The sequence below is a fragment of the Notothenia rossii genome (genome assembly GCF_949606895.1).
Source record: "Notothenia rossii genome assembly, chromosome: 5".
NCBI classification, from domain to species: Eukaryota; Metazoa; Chordata; class Actinopteri; order Perciformes; family Nototheniidae; genus Notothenia; species Notothenia rossii.
Window position 1 is genome coordinate 91,038,260 of NC_136903.1, and position 14,996 is coordinate 91,053,255.

Genomic DNA, 14,996 nt, shown 5'->3' on the forward strand with positions numbered 1-14,996 from the left:
AGTAAGACATCAGTCTCTGATTCTTTCCACTTTCTCTAAAAGGACTCAGGTAATACTGTTTAGGTGTCACTAGCTGTGTTGTGCTTGTTCTCAGTGCTAGAAGGTGTTTTGTGAATGTAGTTTTTATGTCAGTGTCATCCATCAAATCACGTTTGCACTCCAGCATTGTTTGGCTGCATGTCCAGGCATCTTCCAGTCCAAGGCTAAGATGATTAATGCTATTTAAAGAAGACATACTTTATTAAACCCAAACTTAAAAATGAATTTGTCTTTCAGAACTCGTCTTTAACGACCGATCAGGAGAAAACCCAGGTGAGCCATGATGTCACTGAGCAGTGTGTGCTGCAGCTCTTCAGACCTCAGTATCATTCAGATATTTAGACGCAGTACCTTCATGTGGACCGTAGTCATTGTCCTCACTGCAGAGCTAGTAGAGAGAGGGCACAGCATGTAGCTGTAGTGATCCATCCTTAAAGACAGGTGAGGTGAGTCCTGATTTGGATTGTGTCACTGATCTCTACAAAGTCTAAAGGACAGTGTATTTGTGTCTAAATCTTTGAATGTTAATTAGGGCTGCTCCCAAATAGTTAATGTTAATCACATGTGTGAGAGTTGTAGCACACACTGTAGAAATCAGTGACATCATCAATTAAGGCCGGCCGCTGATTTCTCCTGATCTGTCTTTAAGGTAGGACACTCAAAAGGTTAAAAAAAAGAACATCCTTAATCTTTCCTTTGTAACTTTTTCTTGATGTTACAGCATGAAAATAATCAGATTTCCCGTTGGTACTTGATGTTCCCTGTTACTGTTTGTTATTTAGTTTCTTTGCACCCAAGTGAGTCTCTGTGCCTGTGTTTATGTTAGAGGTGTATAGTATGTTGGGCACTTTGCTGCACAATTAGAACAAGTTGCGTTAATTAGCATAAGTTACCATTATAGCTTATGTGGACTATAGTTTAAGAAATTAAACCACACACGAAGGCAACATTTACATCACATTTAAGACATACAACTGCAACGAAAAACGATTATGTTAAAGTACTATGATACTGTACTGATATTTTCAGACTTTGTTCTTTACTTTCTCCGTCTTTATATATAGAAGATATTAAGTTTTCTCTGTAATGTTGTTTCCATAGCAACAACAACTTCCTGTCAACTTGCCTTCAAAATAATATATTATATCCTTTTTAGTTTCACAGAACACAAATTGGGTTATTTACATAATGTTTCCATGATTTTGTTGTGCAATAAAACAAACAGATGGACACACGATAAAGGAAATGTTCAAATTCTGCTCTGATCGTAACAACATCGGGACATTCGTGAGGGCATCTTAAGCCATCGTATGACCGCCGGTGGAGTTTCTCAGGCTCCGGCAGCAACTTCGTGAGCGGTGGCAAAATCTTTGGCATGCCAAAAAATTGCCGAAGGACCTTGAAGGTTCATTTTCGTGTTGAATTCGTGTGTCAATTTTGCCCTTCGTAAGGCCATCGTGAGGGCATCTTGTTATCATCGGTGCCATCGGGCATTCGCCCCGATCAGAGTGAGGGCGAATGCCCGATGGCACTGATGATAACAAGATGCCCTCACGAGTGCCTTACGAAGTTGCCGCTCACGAAGTTGCTGCCGGAGCCTGAGAAACTCCACCGGCGGTCATACGATGGCTGAAGATGCCCTCACGAATGTCCCGATGTTGTTACGATCAGAGCCGAATTTGAACATTTCCTTTATCGTGTTTCCATCGGGTGTCAATTTTGGGACAGTGTGACAGGGGCTTAATGGTTTTAATGCTAATTAACGCAACTTATGCTATTAGCTCAAATTGCCCAACACATGCATGTGCTGGAGACCCTACTGTACATTTCTATCATCAAACTTCACACGTCTGGCAACTGGACTATTAGGGACCATCTTTTGAAGTTTCTATTCTTATAGTTTCTCTTTCCCTAATACGTGTTTATGTTCAACCTGCAGCTGCAGCTCCAAAGCCGTCCGTCACTATTCTCAATGCCACCTCAGACTGGGCTCTTCTGCAGTGTGAGGTTCCTGGTGCTTCTCTGAACACTAAAGCAGAGTGGCAGAGCAGAGATGGAAACAGACTGGAAGCTGAGGAGGAACGAGTCCCAGAGAAAGACCACTTCTTCATCTCTCTCTACGCTAATGTGACCAGGACAGACCTCTACCTCTGTGTGGTCTCTCAGGAGGACATCAAGCATCGGGCCTCTGCTCAGACCTTTGTGTTCATCAGTGGTGAGATGAGTTTGGATCTAAAACGATTAAATGCCTTTAATTGTGATTAGTGTTGTGTTGCCTAGCGACAGCCCCTAAACATCACTGCTCTAGAGGAGATCTGCATGGAGGAATGGGCCTAAATACCAGCAACAGTGAAAACCTTGTGAAGACTTACAGAAAACGTTTGACCTCTGTCATTGCCAACAAAGGGAATATAACAAAGTATTGAGATGAACTTTTGTTATTGACCAAATACTTATTTTCCACCATAGTTTTCAAATAAATTCTTTAAAAATCAGACAATGTGATTTTCTGGATTTTTTTTTTCTTCTCATTTTGTCTCTCATAGTTGAGGTATACCTAGGATGAAAATTACAGGCCTCTCATCTTTTTAAGAGGGACAACTTGCACAATTGGTGGCTGACTAAATACTTTTTTGCCCCACTGTAGGTACATTTATATATTTGACTTTTTTGTGGTGTCTTTCAGAGAAACAAAAGAAGATGGAGTGTAAGGAATGCTACAGCACGGCGGCCATGCTTATGGTTGGCCTCGCTTTAGTGGTTTTGGGAGCTGTAATTGTTATTGCAGTTCAGGCTTTGCTTGAAAATAATATATTATATCCTTTGCAGTTTCACAGAACACAAATTGGGTTATTTACATAATATGTTTCCATGATTTTGTTGTGCAATAAAACAACCAGATGAACACACGATAAAGGAAATTTTCAAATTCGGCTCTGATCGTAACAACATCGGGACATTCGTGAGGGCATCTTAAGCCATCGTATGACCGCCGGTGGAGTTTCTCAGGCTCCGGCAGCAACTTCTTGAGCGGTGGCAAAATCTTTGGCATCACAAAGCATTGCCGAAGGACCTTGAAGGTTCATTTTCGTGTTGAATTTGTGTGTCAATTTTGCCCTTCGTAAGGCCATCGTGAGGGCATCTTGTTATCATCGGTGCCATCGGGCATTCGCCCCGATCAGAGTGAGGGCGAATGCCCGATGGCACCGATGATAACAAGATGCCGTCACGAGTGCCTTACAAAGTTGCCGCTCACGAAGTTGCTGCCGGATCCTGAGATCCTCCACCGGCGGTCATACGATGGCTGAAGATGCCCTCACGAATGTCCCGATGTTGTTACGATCAGAGCCGAATTTGAACATTTCCTTTATCGTGTGTCCATCGGGTGTTAATTTCGGGACAGTGTGACAGGGGCTTAATGGTTTTAATGCTAATTAACGCAACTTATGCTATTAGCTCAAATTGCCCAACACATGCATGTGCTGGAGACCCTACTGTACATTTCTATCATCAAACTTCACACGTCTGGCAACTGGACTATTAGGGACCGTCTTTTGAAGTTTCTATTCTTATAGTTTCTCTTTCCCTAATACGTGTTTATGTTCAACCTGCAGCTGGAGCTCCAAAGCCGTCCGTCACTACTCTCACTGCCACCGCAGACCGGGCTCTTCTGCAGTGTGAGGTTCCTGGTGCTTCTCTAAACACTAAAGCAGAGTGGCAGAGCAGAGATGGAAACAGACTGGAAGCTGAGGAGGAACGAGTCCCAGAGAAAGACCACGTCTTCATCTCTCTCAGCGTTAATGTGACCAGGACAGACCTCTACCTCTGTGTGGTCTCTCAGGAGGACATCAAGCATCGGGCCTCTGCTCAGACCTTTGTGTTCATCAGTGGTGAGATGAGGTTGGATCTAAAAATATTTTAAAAGTCTTTAATTGTGATGGATAGGTACATTTATATATTTGACTTTTTTGTGGTGTCTTTCAGAGAAACTAAAGAAGATGGAGTCTAAGGAATGCTACAGCACGGCGGCCATGCTTATGGTTGGCCTCGCTTTAGTGGTTTTGGGAGCTGTAATTCTTGGTGGAGTTCTGGTTTTGCTTGTATGTGAGAAGTGCATCAAACTCCACGATAACGGTGAGTCCAAAACATTATTTGTATTTATTTTTAATTTGCAGACACCAACAAAGCAGATGTGTCCAGAGTGTTGTCTCTGTCTCTTCTCAGATGTGCTTCATTGAGTTAGTGTTTACATCAGGTTGATTTATTGACCCCACAAACATCAATATATAAACGATGATACCATACGACTGACTGTGATTAATCTACAGCAGTGAAAATAGAGAACTAGCTGAATGAGAAGTGAATATAGTATAAATAAAAGTATCAGTCAGACTGCTGATGAGAGTCTGATGGTCCTCAGGGTTCATCTGTCAATCACACATTCATTCCTGCTGAAGAACGTTCAGTCAGTAACTAACACACACTGCCAACATGGACATCTTTGGTTTGGCTATAAATAATATTTCTGCATTGACTTTATGTAATATATGTTTTTATTCTCTCTGCTGCAGGTTCTGCTCTGCAGGGAAGAGAGGAGATCAACATGGGAAACGGTTTGTCTAACGGGACAAACGGCCATGTTAGAGTTCCTTCAGAGGAGCCACTGAATTCAGTCGATTAGAGCGTTACATCTGGTGGTGCACGATAATTATCGGCCCGATAATTATCAGTACGATATTAGGAATTATGACGTCATCCCGATAGAAGTATTAGTGGTTTAGGAAGAGGGGAGTTTTTCACAAATCCAGCGCTCCCTAACTCATGCCTGGCTGTGACGTAAATGGTGTGCGGCCGTGAAGCCAGGACAGGAAACAAACATGTCGTCGGTAGTATGGGACTATTTCAAAGTTTCAGAGTTCGATAGTTCGCTTGCTATTTGTATTAACAAATGCAATGCAGAAGTTCCACGAGGAGGGAAAAACGCAACGAGCTATAAAACTTCCAACCTGATTAGTCACCTGAAACATTGCCATCGCTACGATGGTGTGTTGAAAGCGTACGAAGACGCCTGCCTGCTAAACTAGCGGCGAATCCAAAGCCAGCTGCAAAGGCACCAGAGCTTTTACCTATCGACGAGGCTTTTGAAAAAGGCAAGAAGTTTGCCAGAGACGACCCCAGGGCTAAAACTAGGAAAAAACTACAGGTACATTTATTATATATATATATATATATTATATTATATTATTATCGGTTATCGGTCTTGAGAAGCAGGAAGTTATCTGTATCGGTTTCAAAAAACCAATATCGTGCATCCCTAGTTACATCTGATGAAAAGGTGTGTGTGTGTAAACAATCTGAGTTTGTGTGTGAGGATAGTTTGGCTGATCACCTTGGTACAGACCTTCATAAACCTTCCTGACGGTTCAAATAAGATAAATAGATGCCAGTTAGACCTTTGTCCTCTCCTCACACTATTTTGACAGGACAGGCATTTCCATGACCTTTTTTAGAGGGGAATAATATTAAAAAGAAATGGTGTTTAAAAAGTTCTGAGAATAAGGGATTCATGAGGTTCAAGGAAAGCATCCTCTCTCGGCTCAGTAGAATGAATGGCTTTTAGTGCATTTTACAACTTTAAGGCCCGAATGATTGTATTAAGGGATATACAATAGTTCACACTGGGTAGTTTAAAAAAGAGCATCCTCTGATTTACAGACGTCTCTTTCCCCATGTTAGTCAATGGGAAGAAGTCCTTCTGGGCCGGGTGACGTCACGGACTGATACGGAAGTTGAAGTACCGCCGTAGTAGTATTACTCTTAACCATGAGATACAACACTGAGTTACATTTTACAAACTGAGCCGATCATCGATCTCCAATATCTTGGTTTAATAGCTTGCCTGTCTGGCCATCGAAATTGGGCTTCTTGTAGATAAAAACAGGCGCGGGTTTCTTCATGTGATTGAATCTGTAATTACCGCCATTCAAATGGCAGCTAGTGTTTACATCCAAAAAGGGCCCGATGAACCGAGTTGATATCAGACAGCTTAGAGGGATTGGGTTTCGATAAGATAAAGAAATCCAGGGTGTGTTGAACTGGCTTGGTGGTACAGGCCGACTGGAGCTTATAAAGTCAATTATATTACTTTCTCCCATTAAATGGAGTTTGAAGCATTAAAAAAAATCTCAGATCTGAGATTGCTGTGAATGTAGCAGAGACTGAATGTGCAATGGACAGCTGAGAGAGAGAAGAGACAGCTTTCAGATCTGAGATGAGTTTTAAGCTAATTAACAATCTTACCTGCGTGTTTTATAACCGTGCCAACTAACCTGCTTTTAGATTTAAGGCTGAAGCTGTTACTGTCTATATTATAATGTAATAATGTCCTCATCGCTGTTAAAATATTTTTGTAAATATTGAAGTATTGATTGTTATAGGGAGAATTTGCAAAAACAGATATCATTGTTTTTCAATGCCAGTCACAGAAGTGCTTGGTTCGTCTCAATTTTCTTATTTCAATAATTTGCACTGAAGTGAAAATCAATCAATCTGTTTTTGCAAATGAACTCCTGTCAGTGTTTTCTCCTGACGTTTTCTTTATATACGCAGTTATACATCTCTTTGTGTTTACTCAAAGTGCTGGAGTTTCATTAGGAAGGAACCAAATGTTTTTCCACATGTAAAGCTATTTTTTGTGTGTAAAAGTGCAATTTTCTATGCCAAAAAAGGGTACCACTGTCTCTGATGCTGCTGTATACACTCCCCCTGGTGCACTTCGTGTGTGTGTGTGTGTGTGTGTGTGTGTGTGTGTGTGTGTGTGTGTGTGTGTGTGTGTGTGTGTGTGTGTGTGTGTGTGTGTGTGTGTGTGTGTGTGTGTGTGTGTGTGTGTGTGTGTGTGTGTGTGTGTGTGTGTGTGTGTGTGTGTGTGTGTCCTTCCTTGACATCATTCCTTTTTAAACAGCAGCATCAGACTTTCCCCAAAGCAGCTCTTTTGTATGTTTTTATATCTGTATGTTTAAGTTATTTTAAACTCATGTTGTCTGAACGTTTGTTGGCATTATTGACTTAAAGCTGTTTTGTTTTCCTAAACCCAATGTTTCTGCCCCGTTGAAGCTCAGGTCACAGCTTGTTTTGTACTTTTGTTTAAAAAAAGGGAAACGTTAGTGTTTTTTTGGTTGAATAAAAATGTTCATAGTGTTTCTGAGCCTTTCTTGGGAAGAGATGGACTTGTGATACAAATCCTGGTAAAGCACGTCATATAATTTATATAGCAACCTCAAATAAGTATGTTGGCAAAACTATTCAAAGAAAACTAGTAAAAATATGAGAAATGTCACAGACTTTTTTGGTAAATACGTCAAACGGTCATGGATACATAGAGAAGTCTAAGAACAGTATGTTGAAACATTTTATAAACACTGTCATGCCATAAAAAGTCATATACAGTATGTCAAAAATCCAGATTCAGCACTTTTGAAACCGGAAGCGAAATAGAGGGATATGAGCAGTGGCGACTGGTCATTAGGGGCAGGTAGGGCACAGCCCCACCTAGTGTCAGCAGAAAGTATTACAAATAATTATTACAAGAAAATAAAATATATTTTAAGATCATGTTTCATCTGATTCGTCTGTACATTGCTGTTTTAGTCTGTGTTCTTCTAATTAGTGTCTACAGTGTGTGCCTATTGAGCTGTTTAGAGCCATGTGGGACAAAACCCGATCATGCCCTCCCTCTCACTGTCTTAGTGAACGGTGACTATAAAAACTACACTGCGCATGCTCAGAGTATTGTCCTATTTAATGTGTGGGGCAAAAAAATAATAACCATAGGGGCAGAGTGCTGCCATCCCCACCATACGTCATCTCACATCATTCAGAGCTGATTGGCTGTAAGTATGTGTGCCGCGAAAGGTGTATGAAGAGGAGACGAGAGAGGTGCAGAGACGCGTCCTAAAACCAGGAAGTAAGCCGCTGGTTCCCTCCACAAAAAAACAAATGAGATTTCTACATAGGATTTTAGAAAATAACTCAAAAATAAGATCTGTGGGAAACGTACCTGTTAGATAAATGCACGTTTTGTTCAGCCGGATAATATCCACATGTCTACCCTACTTTCATAATTTTTCGAATCATAAATCTATCGATTAGATTTATGATAGACTTTTGAACCTACAAGAAGATAAGGAGGACTTTTACAAACAAGTAATAGAGATTTTTGTCCAGAAGGATAGAGAAAAATGGACTTCATCTTCAAGTCAAGGTAAGACCGCAATTTTATTGAAAATGGGATCTTACTAAGAGAACAATTCAATATTTAAATGATAAAATTACATTTTTTGGGTATCCTTTTGTTGAAATGTCTGTTTAAAATGAATCGAAGCATCAGACTAAAAAGGCTTTTGAAAATAATATATTTTGATTTAGGTCAAAATATAATATTTGTAAACCAGTCAGTGCCTCACCAGCCATGAACCTCACTGCAGAAGCTTATATATAGACATCTAAATGTTCTGTGCCCCATCACTTTTGTACATGTACATAAAAACGCCACTGGATATGAGGCTTGGCTAGAATGGGTGATCTGTTTGGTATTTTGAGCAAAACACTTCAGACATGTTTTTGATTTTATATATCTGAGACCTATGCTATTGCCTAAAATAGCATGATAGGTGCACTTTAACTCCAACATGTGAAATAAAATCAGACGGGATCGTAACTGAGTCAATAAAACATTATTGTTTAATGTCATTAATCATGAATCCACAACACAGCAGTTTGTTTAGTGAGTAGGAAAAAAGAAACGTGAGTATTTACATCTACTGTCAGACACGTCACAGTTTATACCCATGCTAACACAATAGAGACTTTTATATACACAGAAGAAATTAGCATCGTTGTACAAAGACATCCCATCATAGTCACTATCTGGATTTGTCGTTGATGCAAAAATACACAAAATAATAATAATAATAATAATCCCTCAGCTGCCCTGACATAAATCAGAATAATTCGACAAAAGGATATTTCGTTTTAGTTTTCTGTTTTCTAGGTTTGAAAACAGTTTAACATCAGAAAGGCGAGACATCACAATCTACATGTTTACAAGGTTTGCCCTTTATGGTCCGTATAAATACTCTGCTTGTTTATGTACACAGAAATACAACCCCTCCTCTTTACACCCATCACAGTGTGTACGAAAAACTAAATTCAGAAAAAGTGTGTTTGAGTTTTAGTGCCTCGACATGCTGAGTGCTACTCGAAGTGAGAGGTCAGTATACCGTACGGTGGCCGAAAGGTGCAAACACGCTACAATGGCCCAAACATGCAGATATAGAAACCCAAATGTTCCACATGAAGAAACATCTTCAGCAACTTGAAGAGACATGCAGCGTTTAGAGAACATTCAGCAACTTGAGGAGACATGCGCAGCGTTTACTAAAAGCTGCAGAAAGCAAACGCTGCAAATACAAAACACTGCAGAAGCGGTGACCAGGGGACACTAAAGAGTGACGCACATAGCTGGGAGACCAGGGGACACTAAAGAGTGACGCACACTTTTTAGTGTCCCCTGGTCTCCCAGCTGTGTGTGTCACTCTTTAGTGTTACCTGGTCTCCCAGCTATGTGCGTCACTCTTTAGTGTCCCCTGGTGTCCAGCTGTGTGCGTCACTCTTTAGTGTCCCCTGGTCTCCAGCTGTGTGTGTCACTCTTTAGGTTCCCGTGGTCTCCCAGCTGTGTGCGTCACTCTTTAGTGTCCCCTGGTGTCTAGCTGTGTGCGTCACTCTTTAGTGTCCCCTGGTCTCCAGCTGTGTGTGTCACTCTTTAGTGTCCCCTGGTCTCCCAGCAGTGTGCGTCACTCTTTAGTGTCCCGTGGTCTCCCAGCTGTGTGTGTCACTCTTTAGTGTCCCCTGGTCTCCCAGCAGTGTGTGTCACTCTTTAGTGTCCCCTGGTCTCCCAGCTGTGTGTGTCAGTCTTTAGGTTCCCGTGATCTCCCAGCTGTGTGCGTCACTCTTTAGTGTCCCCTGGTCTCCGTTGTGTTTTGAGCTTCTTGCAGCGTTTTGTATTTGCAGCGTTTGGTTTCTGCAGCTTTTAGTAAACGCTGCGCATGTCTCCTCAAGTTGCTGAATGTTCTCTAAACGCTGCTTGTCTCCTCAAGTTGCTGAATGTTCTCTAAACGCTGCATGTGTTGTCAAGTTGCTGAAGATGTTTCTTCATGTGGAACATTTGGGTTTCTATATCTGCATCCGTTCTGAAGCTGCAGCGTGTTGGCACCTGTTGGCCACCGTACGACTCCCCCAAAAACCCTAAATAATTTAAAGTGGACATCGAATATTAAAACGTCTTGTGATCACAGCAGGCTTTGCATAGTTAACTTTTTTTTTCCAAACGTTACTTTATTGTGTTCACAGGAGCGAGAATAAACTAAGTGTGCTATCATTAGCTACACCAAGCTAACTGTCAGTCCTGTAATAAATCCATCTTTTTGAAGTTTGTCATTTTTATTAGTAACTTCATGACCATTTTAGAGGCTTCATTTTGTTGAAGTAAAAGGGGTCTCTATGATGCATATAAAAAAATTACCGAATTTATACAGAAATATAATCCTAATGAAGGATGTCCTGCAGGATGCTTCTATTAGCATTAGCTTTAGCTTGGTGCACCTATTGATCAAAGTGGACATCGTGCAAATCAGCCTTTAAATGGAATAAATTTAACACCGTATTTTTATCATGTCAGTGTGTGTATATCAACACAACTTTTCCCTCTCTCTCTCTGTGTTAATTATCTCCAATATCATTCAAATGATTTAAATAAATAAAATAGAAACGTCTTAATCATAATGTACAGAGTGAGAATAACACCACACAGCCGTGTTGGGATTTCATCCTAAACAGGTGCTTTTAGCAGTTTTAAAATCTGTTAAATTCACTTAATAAAAAGCAAGTGAAACAGCTGAGTTTGTGCAGGAAAATACCATTTAAAAAAAAAAGATAAAAAATGCAAAATAATATAAAAGAACATCTTAACAAATCTGCAAAATTAAGCAAAATCGACCTGGACTTATTGGGGTTGAAATGGCTTTTAGTATGTAGTTTAATTATATTTAAAAATAAAAAAACGATAATTATTTTCCTGTGGTTTCGTGGGGACTATTTTCAGTGGCGGATGGATCCACATTTGCAGTTCTTGTATTAATTGCAACAAAAGAAGAAGAAAGATATCCCCTGCGATATATTTTAACATATTTTAAAGTTATATAACTTTATAAGGTCCTTTAAATGTGTCCAACACAAAGGAGAGGCGTGATTAAACAGAGGACAATATGTACATCACTTAAACTGGTGGCTTAAAAAGAAAAGAGTTTCACATTTTAAGATAAAAACATAACAAAAAATAAAATGAAATGTTCGTTCACAGTAGTTTTACTCCACGTCTATGAAGACATCGAGTGCTCAAAGTCTCTGCTTCACCTTAATAAATGAACATGCATACAAAACATTTTAAAAATGTACAGTCATTATTTAAAAAAATGGCAAAAAGTGTATATTTATTATAGTTATTATTCTCTAAAAACGTTGTTGCTCCTCTTCCCTTCGTCAAAAATAAAACCCTCACAAGTTTAAATTAAATAATGTCTGCGTGTTTGTGCACGTCCTCGAATCGGGACGCCGTTCATCTTGCATATTTCTACACTTCACCTTCAGTCAAAAGTGTTAGGATTAAATATAAATTAGATTTATATACTTATATATACTGTGTTACATTTATCTACATACTTTGATGTTCCTGTGGGAAAATATATATACTTTCTTGCCAGTCGTTTGTTGGAGAATCCGTCGTTTGTTTGTGTTTATTAAGGGAGGTCGTCGCCCCCTGCATCTGTAGAATCAAAAATGCACTCGTAAAAATACGTTTAAATTGTAATTCCTTTTTGTGTTGGGGCTCTGTTGCTTTGTTAAAGTGCTGCTTGTCTTCAGAGCGAGGTCCCATCACGGGATGATTCTTCGTTTTTATATGAAATCTTTAACCTTCTGCGTGATAATGTTATGAATTTAAATTAAATCACAACAGATGGACAGGTGGAACATTATTATGATGGATTTAGTGATTAAATAGTGAATAAAGCAGAATGCTCAGACAGGGTTTGGTGAACGGTGTTTCTGCTGATAAAGTTATTCAAATGTCCGCTGAGTTTGTTTATCGGAGCATCTCTCGGTTTATTCTGTGTATTTATGTTCATGTAGTCATGTGTGAATGTCTTCTGTCGTGTACTGTGTAGTGTTCATGATTTGGGTCCAACACATATTTCCTTACGAGGAAAATTAAGTGTTTCGAATCGTATTGTTATGTATTTTATCAAATAGTAACATATCGAATATTAACGTATCGAATAGTAACTTATCGAATAGTAACTTATCGAATAGTAACATATCGAATATTAACGTATCGAATATTAACGTATCGAATAGTAACTTATCGAATAGTAACGTATCGAATATTAACGTATCGAATAGTAACGTATCGAATAGTAACTTATCGAATAGTAACTTATCGAATATTAACGTATCGAATAGTAACATATCGAATAGTAACATATCGAATAGTAACTTATCGAATAGTAACTTATCGAATAGTAACATATCGAATAGTAACATATCGAATATTAACGTATCGAATAGTAACGTATCGAATAGTAACTTATCGAATAGTAACTTATCGAATATTAACGTATCGAATAGTAACATATCGAATAGTAACTTATCGAATAGTAACTTATCGAATATTAACGTATCGAATAGTAACGTATCGAATAGTAACTTATCGAATAGTAACTTATCGAATATTAACGTATCGAATAGTAACATATCGAATAGTAACATATCGAATAGTAACATATCGAATAGTAACTTATCGAATAGTAACATATCGAATATTAACGTATCGAATAGTAACTTATCGAATAGTAACTTATCGAATAGTAACATATCGAATATTAACGTATCGAATAGTAACGTATCGAATATTAACGTATCGAATAGTAACGTATCGAATAGTAACTTATCGAATAGTAACATATCGAATATTAACGTATCAAATAGTAACATATCGAATATTAACTTATCAAATAGTAACATATCGAATATTAACTTATCGAATAGTAACATATCGAATATTAACGTATTGAATGGTAACGTATCGAATATTAACATATTGAATAGTAACATATCGGATAGTAACATATCAAATAGTAACGTATCGAATCGTATCGAGAAGTATCGTATCGATTAGTAACGGATTGTATGGAATAGTAACGTATGGAATAGTAACGCATCGTAACGTTTTGTAATGTATCGAATAGTAACGTGCCGTAACGTATCTTAACATATCTTAACGTAATCTATCTTCTGGAAAAGGTTTTGTCAATTTAAATCACGCTTGTTTGACCCCCCATGATAATGTTATGAGTCAAAATGAAATCTCTTGAGTCTGTGCAATTACAGTACAGGTGCAAGGTTATTACGATGGATTTAGTGATTAAATAGTACCAAATAAATCAAGCTAACTGTGCGCAGACAGGATGCAACATGTACAAACATCTAATTTCCCCTCAGGGATAAATAAATGGGGATCTTAACGTCAATGAGGATTGAGCTTATGACGTTGAATATTCAAATGCTCCATTAGTTTGGTTTTCGGATCGGAGTGTTAGTCCCGGTTTATTCCCGCTTCTGGAAAAAGTTTGAACATTTAAACCCCATGAGTCTGACCTATGAGTCAAACTGAAATCCCATGAGTGTGTGCAATTTCAGTAAGGATGCAACGTTATTAGCTGTCCAGTTTTCCATTGGCTGATGGCTTCGATGGTATGGTCTCAGAGGTGGTATGAAGAAGCTTCTGAGTGGTTCCTGACGTCTGAATTTGGTTTCTACGTGATCAGAAATGTATGATTTGACAACAAAATCATTCATTGATGGGATACTATAGCGAAAAAAGGTATTTCCAAACCATCGATGGAGGCCTTTTCAGTACAGGTGCGACATTACGATGATGAATTCATTGATTGTGCTCAGACAGGAATAAACATGAGGGTCTGGTGAAAGTGATTCAGCTGATAAAGTCGAGTATATAAATGTTCCATTAGTTTGGTTATCAGAGCGACTCTGAGTTTATTCTGTCTTCTGAATTAAAAGTGTATACATTTAGATCCCACCCGTTACTCCTCGCTGACCCCAGTTTCCCACGCCACCTTCGCCTGCTCCTCTTTCGTTGCAGCGATGATCGGCTGGGAGATTTTTCTCGGCATGGGGCGAGGCATCGGTGTTTGGGTGTCTTCTTCAGGGATGCACCCCTCTCTGAGGTAGGGCTTAGGGGGCAGGGCGGGGGGCTCGTGATGGAGGTGGTAGAGCGGTGGAAGATGGGGGATGTAGTGATGGTAATAGTGAATATTCTGGAGGTCTTGTTGGATGTTTCCTCCCACAACTTCGGATTCTGAGCCACTGAATCGGATGGGTTGGTAGTCCAGGTCCTCGGGGTCCACGGCGCTAATGGGGGCTGAATCCAGGGGGCCGATAGGGGGGTCACAGGAGGAGGACGGGGGGCCGAAGTTACTCTCGCTGAGGGAGGAGACCCCTGAGCTGGCGCTGCCCGACAGAGTGGAGCTACTGCCATCCAGGACGGACTGAGGACTGGTGGGCGAGGCAGGTATAGGGTGAAGGGGAGACTGGAGAGAGAGAGAACAGCACAAATACCTTATTATTATTGTTATTGTTATTGATATTAGAAGGATCACTTCATTCAAGCACGATGGCAGGATTTAGTAGATTAAATGTGTAGAATGGAGAAAACGTGAGAATCAGAAACCAGTTCATATCTTCGATGAAAGATGGGATAATTAATAAGTTATAAAACACAAAACATGGCACGTGTGTTTTTATTTGCATGTTTTTTGAAACTGCAG

The 14,996-nt window shown here is 39.6% G+C and overlaps 2 protein-coding genes and 1 long non-coding RNA gene across 4 annotated transcripts in view; 2 read left to right on the forward strand and 1 right to left on the reverse strand.

Annotated features, from left to right (window-relative positions):
* Positions 1–125: 125 nt before the first annotated feature.
* On the forward strand, positions 126–7,236 carry LOC307038957 (uncharacterized protein; the record flags this gene model as incomplete). Its single annotated transcript, XM_079680626.1, has 6 exons — positions 126–150; positions 277–312; positions 1,979–2,254; positions 3,654–3,929; positions 4,024–4,173; positions 4,611–7,236. The coding sequence occupies 6 exons, from the start codon at positions 126–128 to the stop codon at positions 4,718–4,720; spliced, it is 873 nt and encodes a 290-aa protein (XP_079536752.1). The 3' UTR covers positions 4,721–7,236.
* Positions 7,237–7,955: 719 nt separating this feature from the next.
* The window catches only part of LOC307041074, a 28,920-nt gene continuing 21,879 nt past the window's right edge, over positions 7,956–14,996 (forward strand). For both annotated transcript variants that reach the window (XR_013808677.1, XR_013808678.1), the window contains exon 1: positions 7,956–8,299. This is a non-coding gene — a long non-coding RNA (uncharacterized lncRNA). The remainder of the gene's footprint in view (positions 8,300–14,996) is intronic.
* The window catches only part of LOC307041071 (dedicator of cytokinesis protein 3-like), a 234,822-nt gene continuing 233,077 nt past the window's right edge, over positions 13,252–14,996 (reverse strand). Inside the window, exon 53 of the mRNA XM_079684411.1 lies at positions 13,252–14,759. Within this exon, the coding sequence (XP_079540537.1) occupies positions 14,253–14,759 (507 nt within the window). The 3' untranslated portion in view covers positions 13,252–14,252. The remainder of the gene's footprint in view (positions 14,760–14,996) is intronic.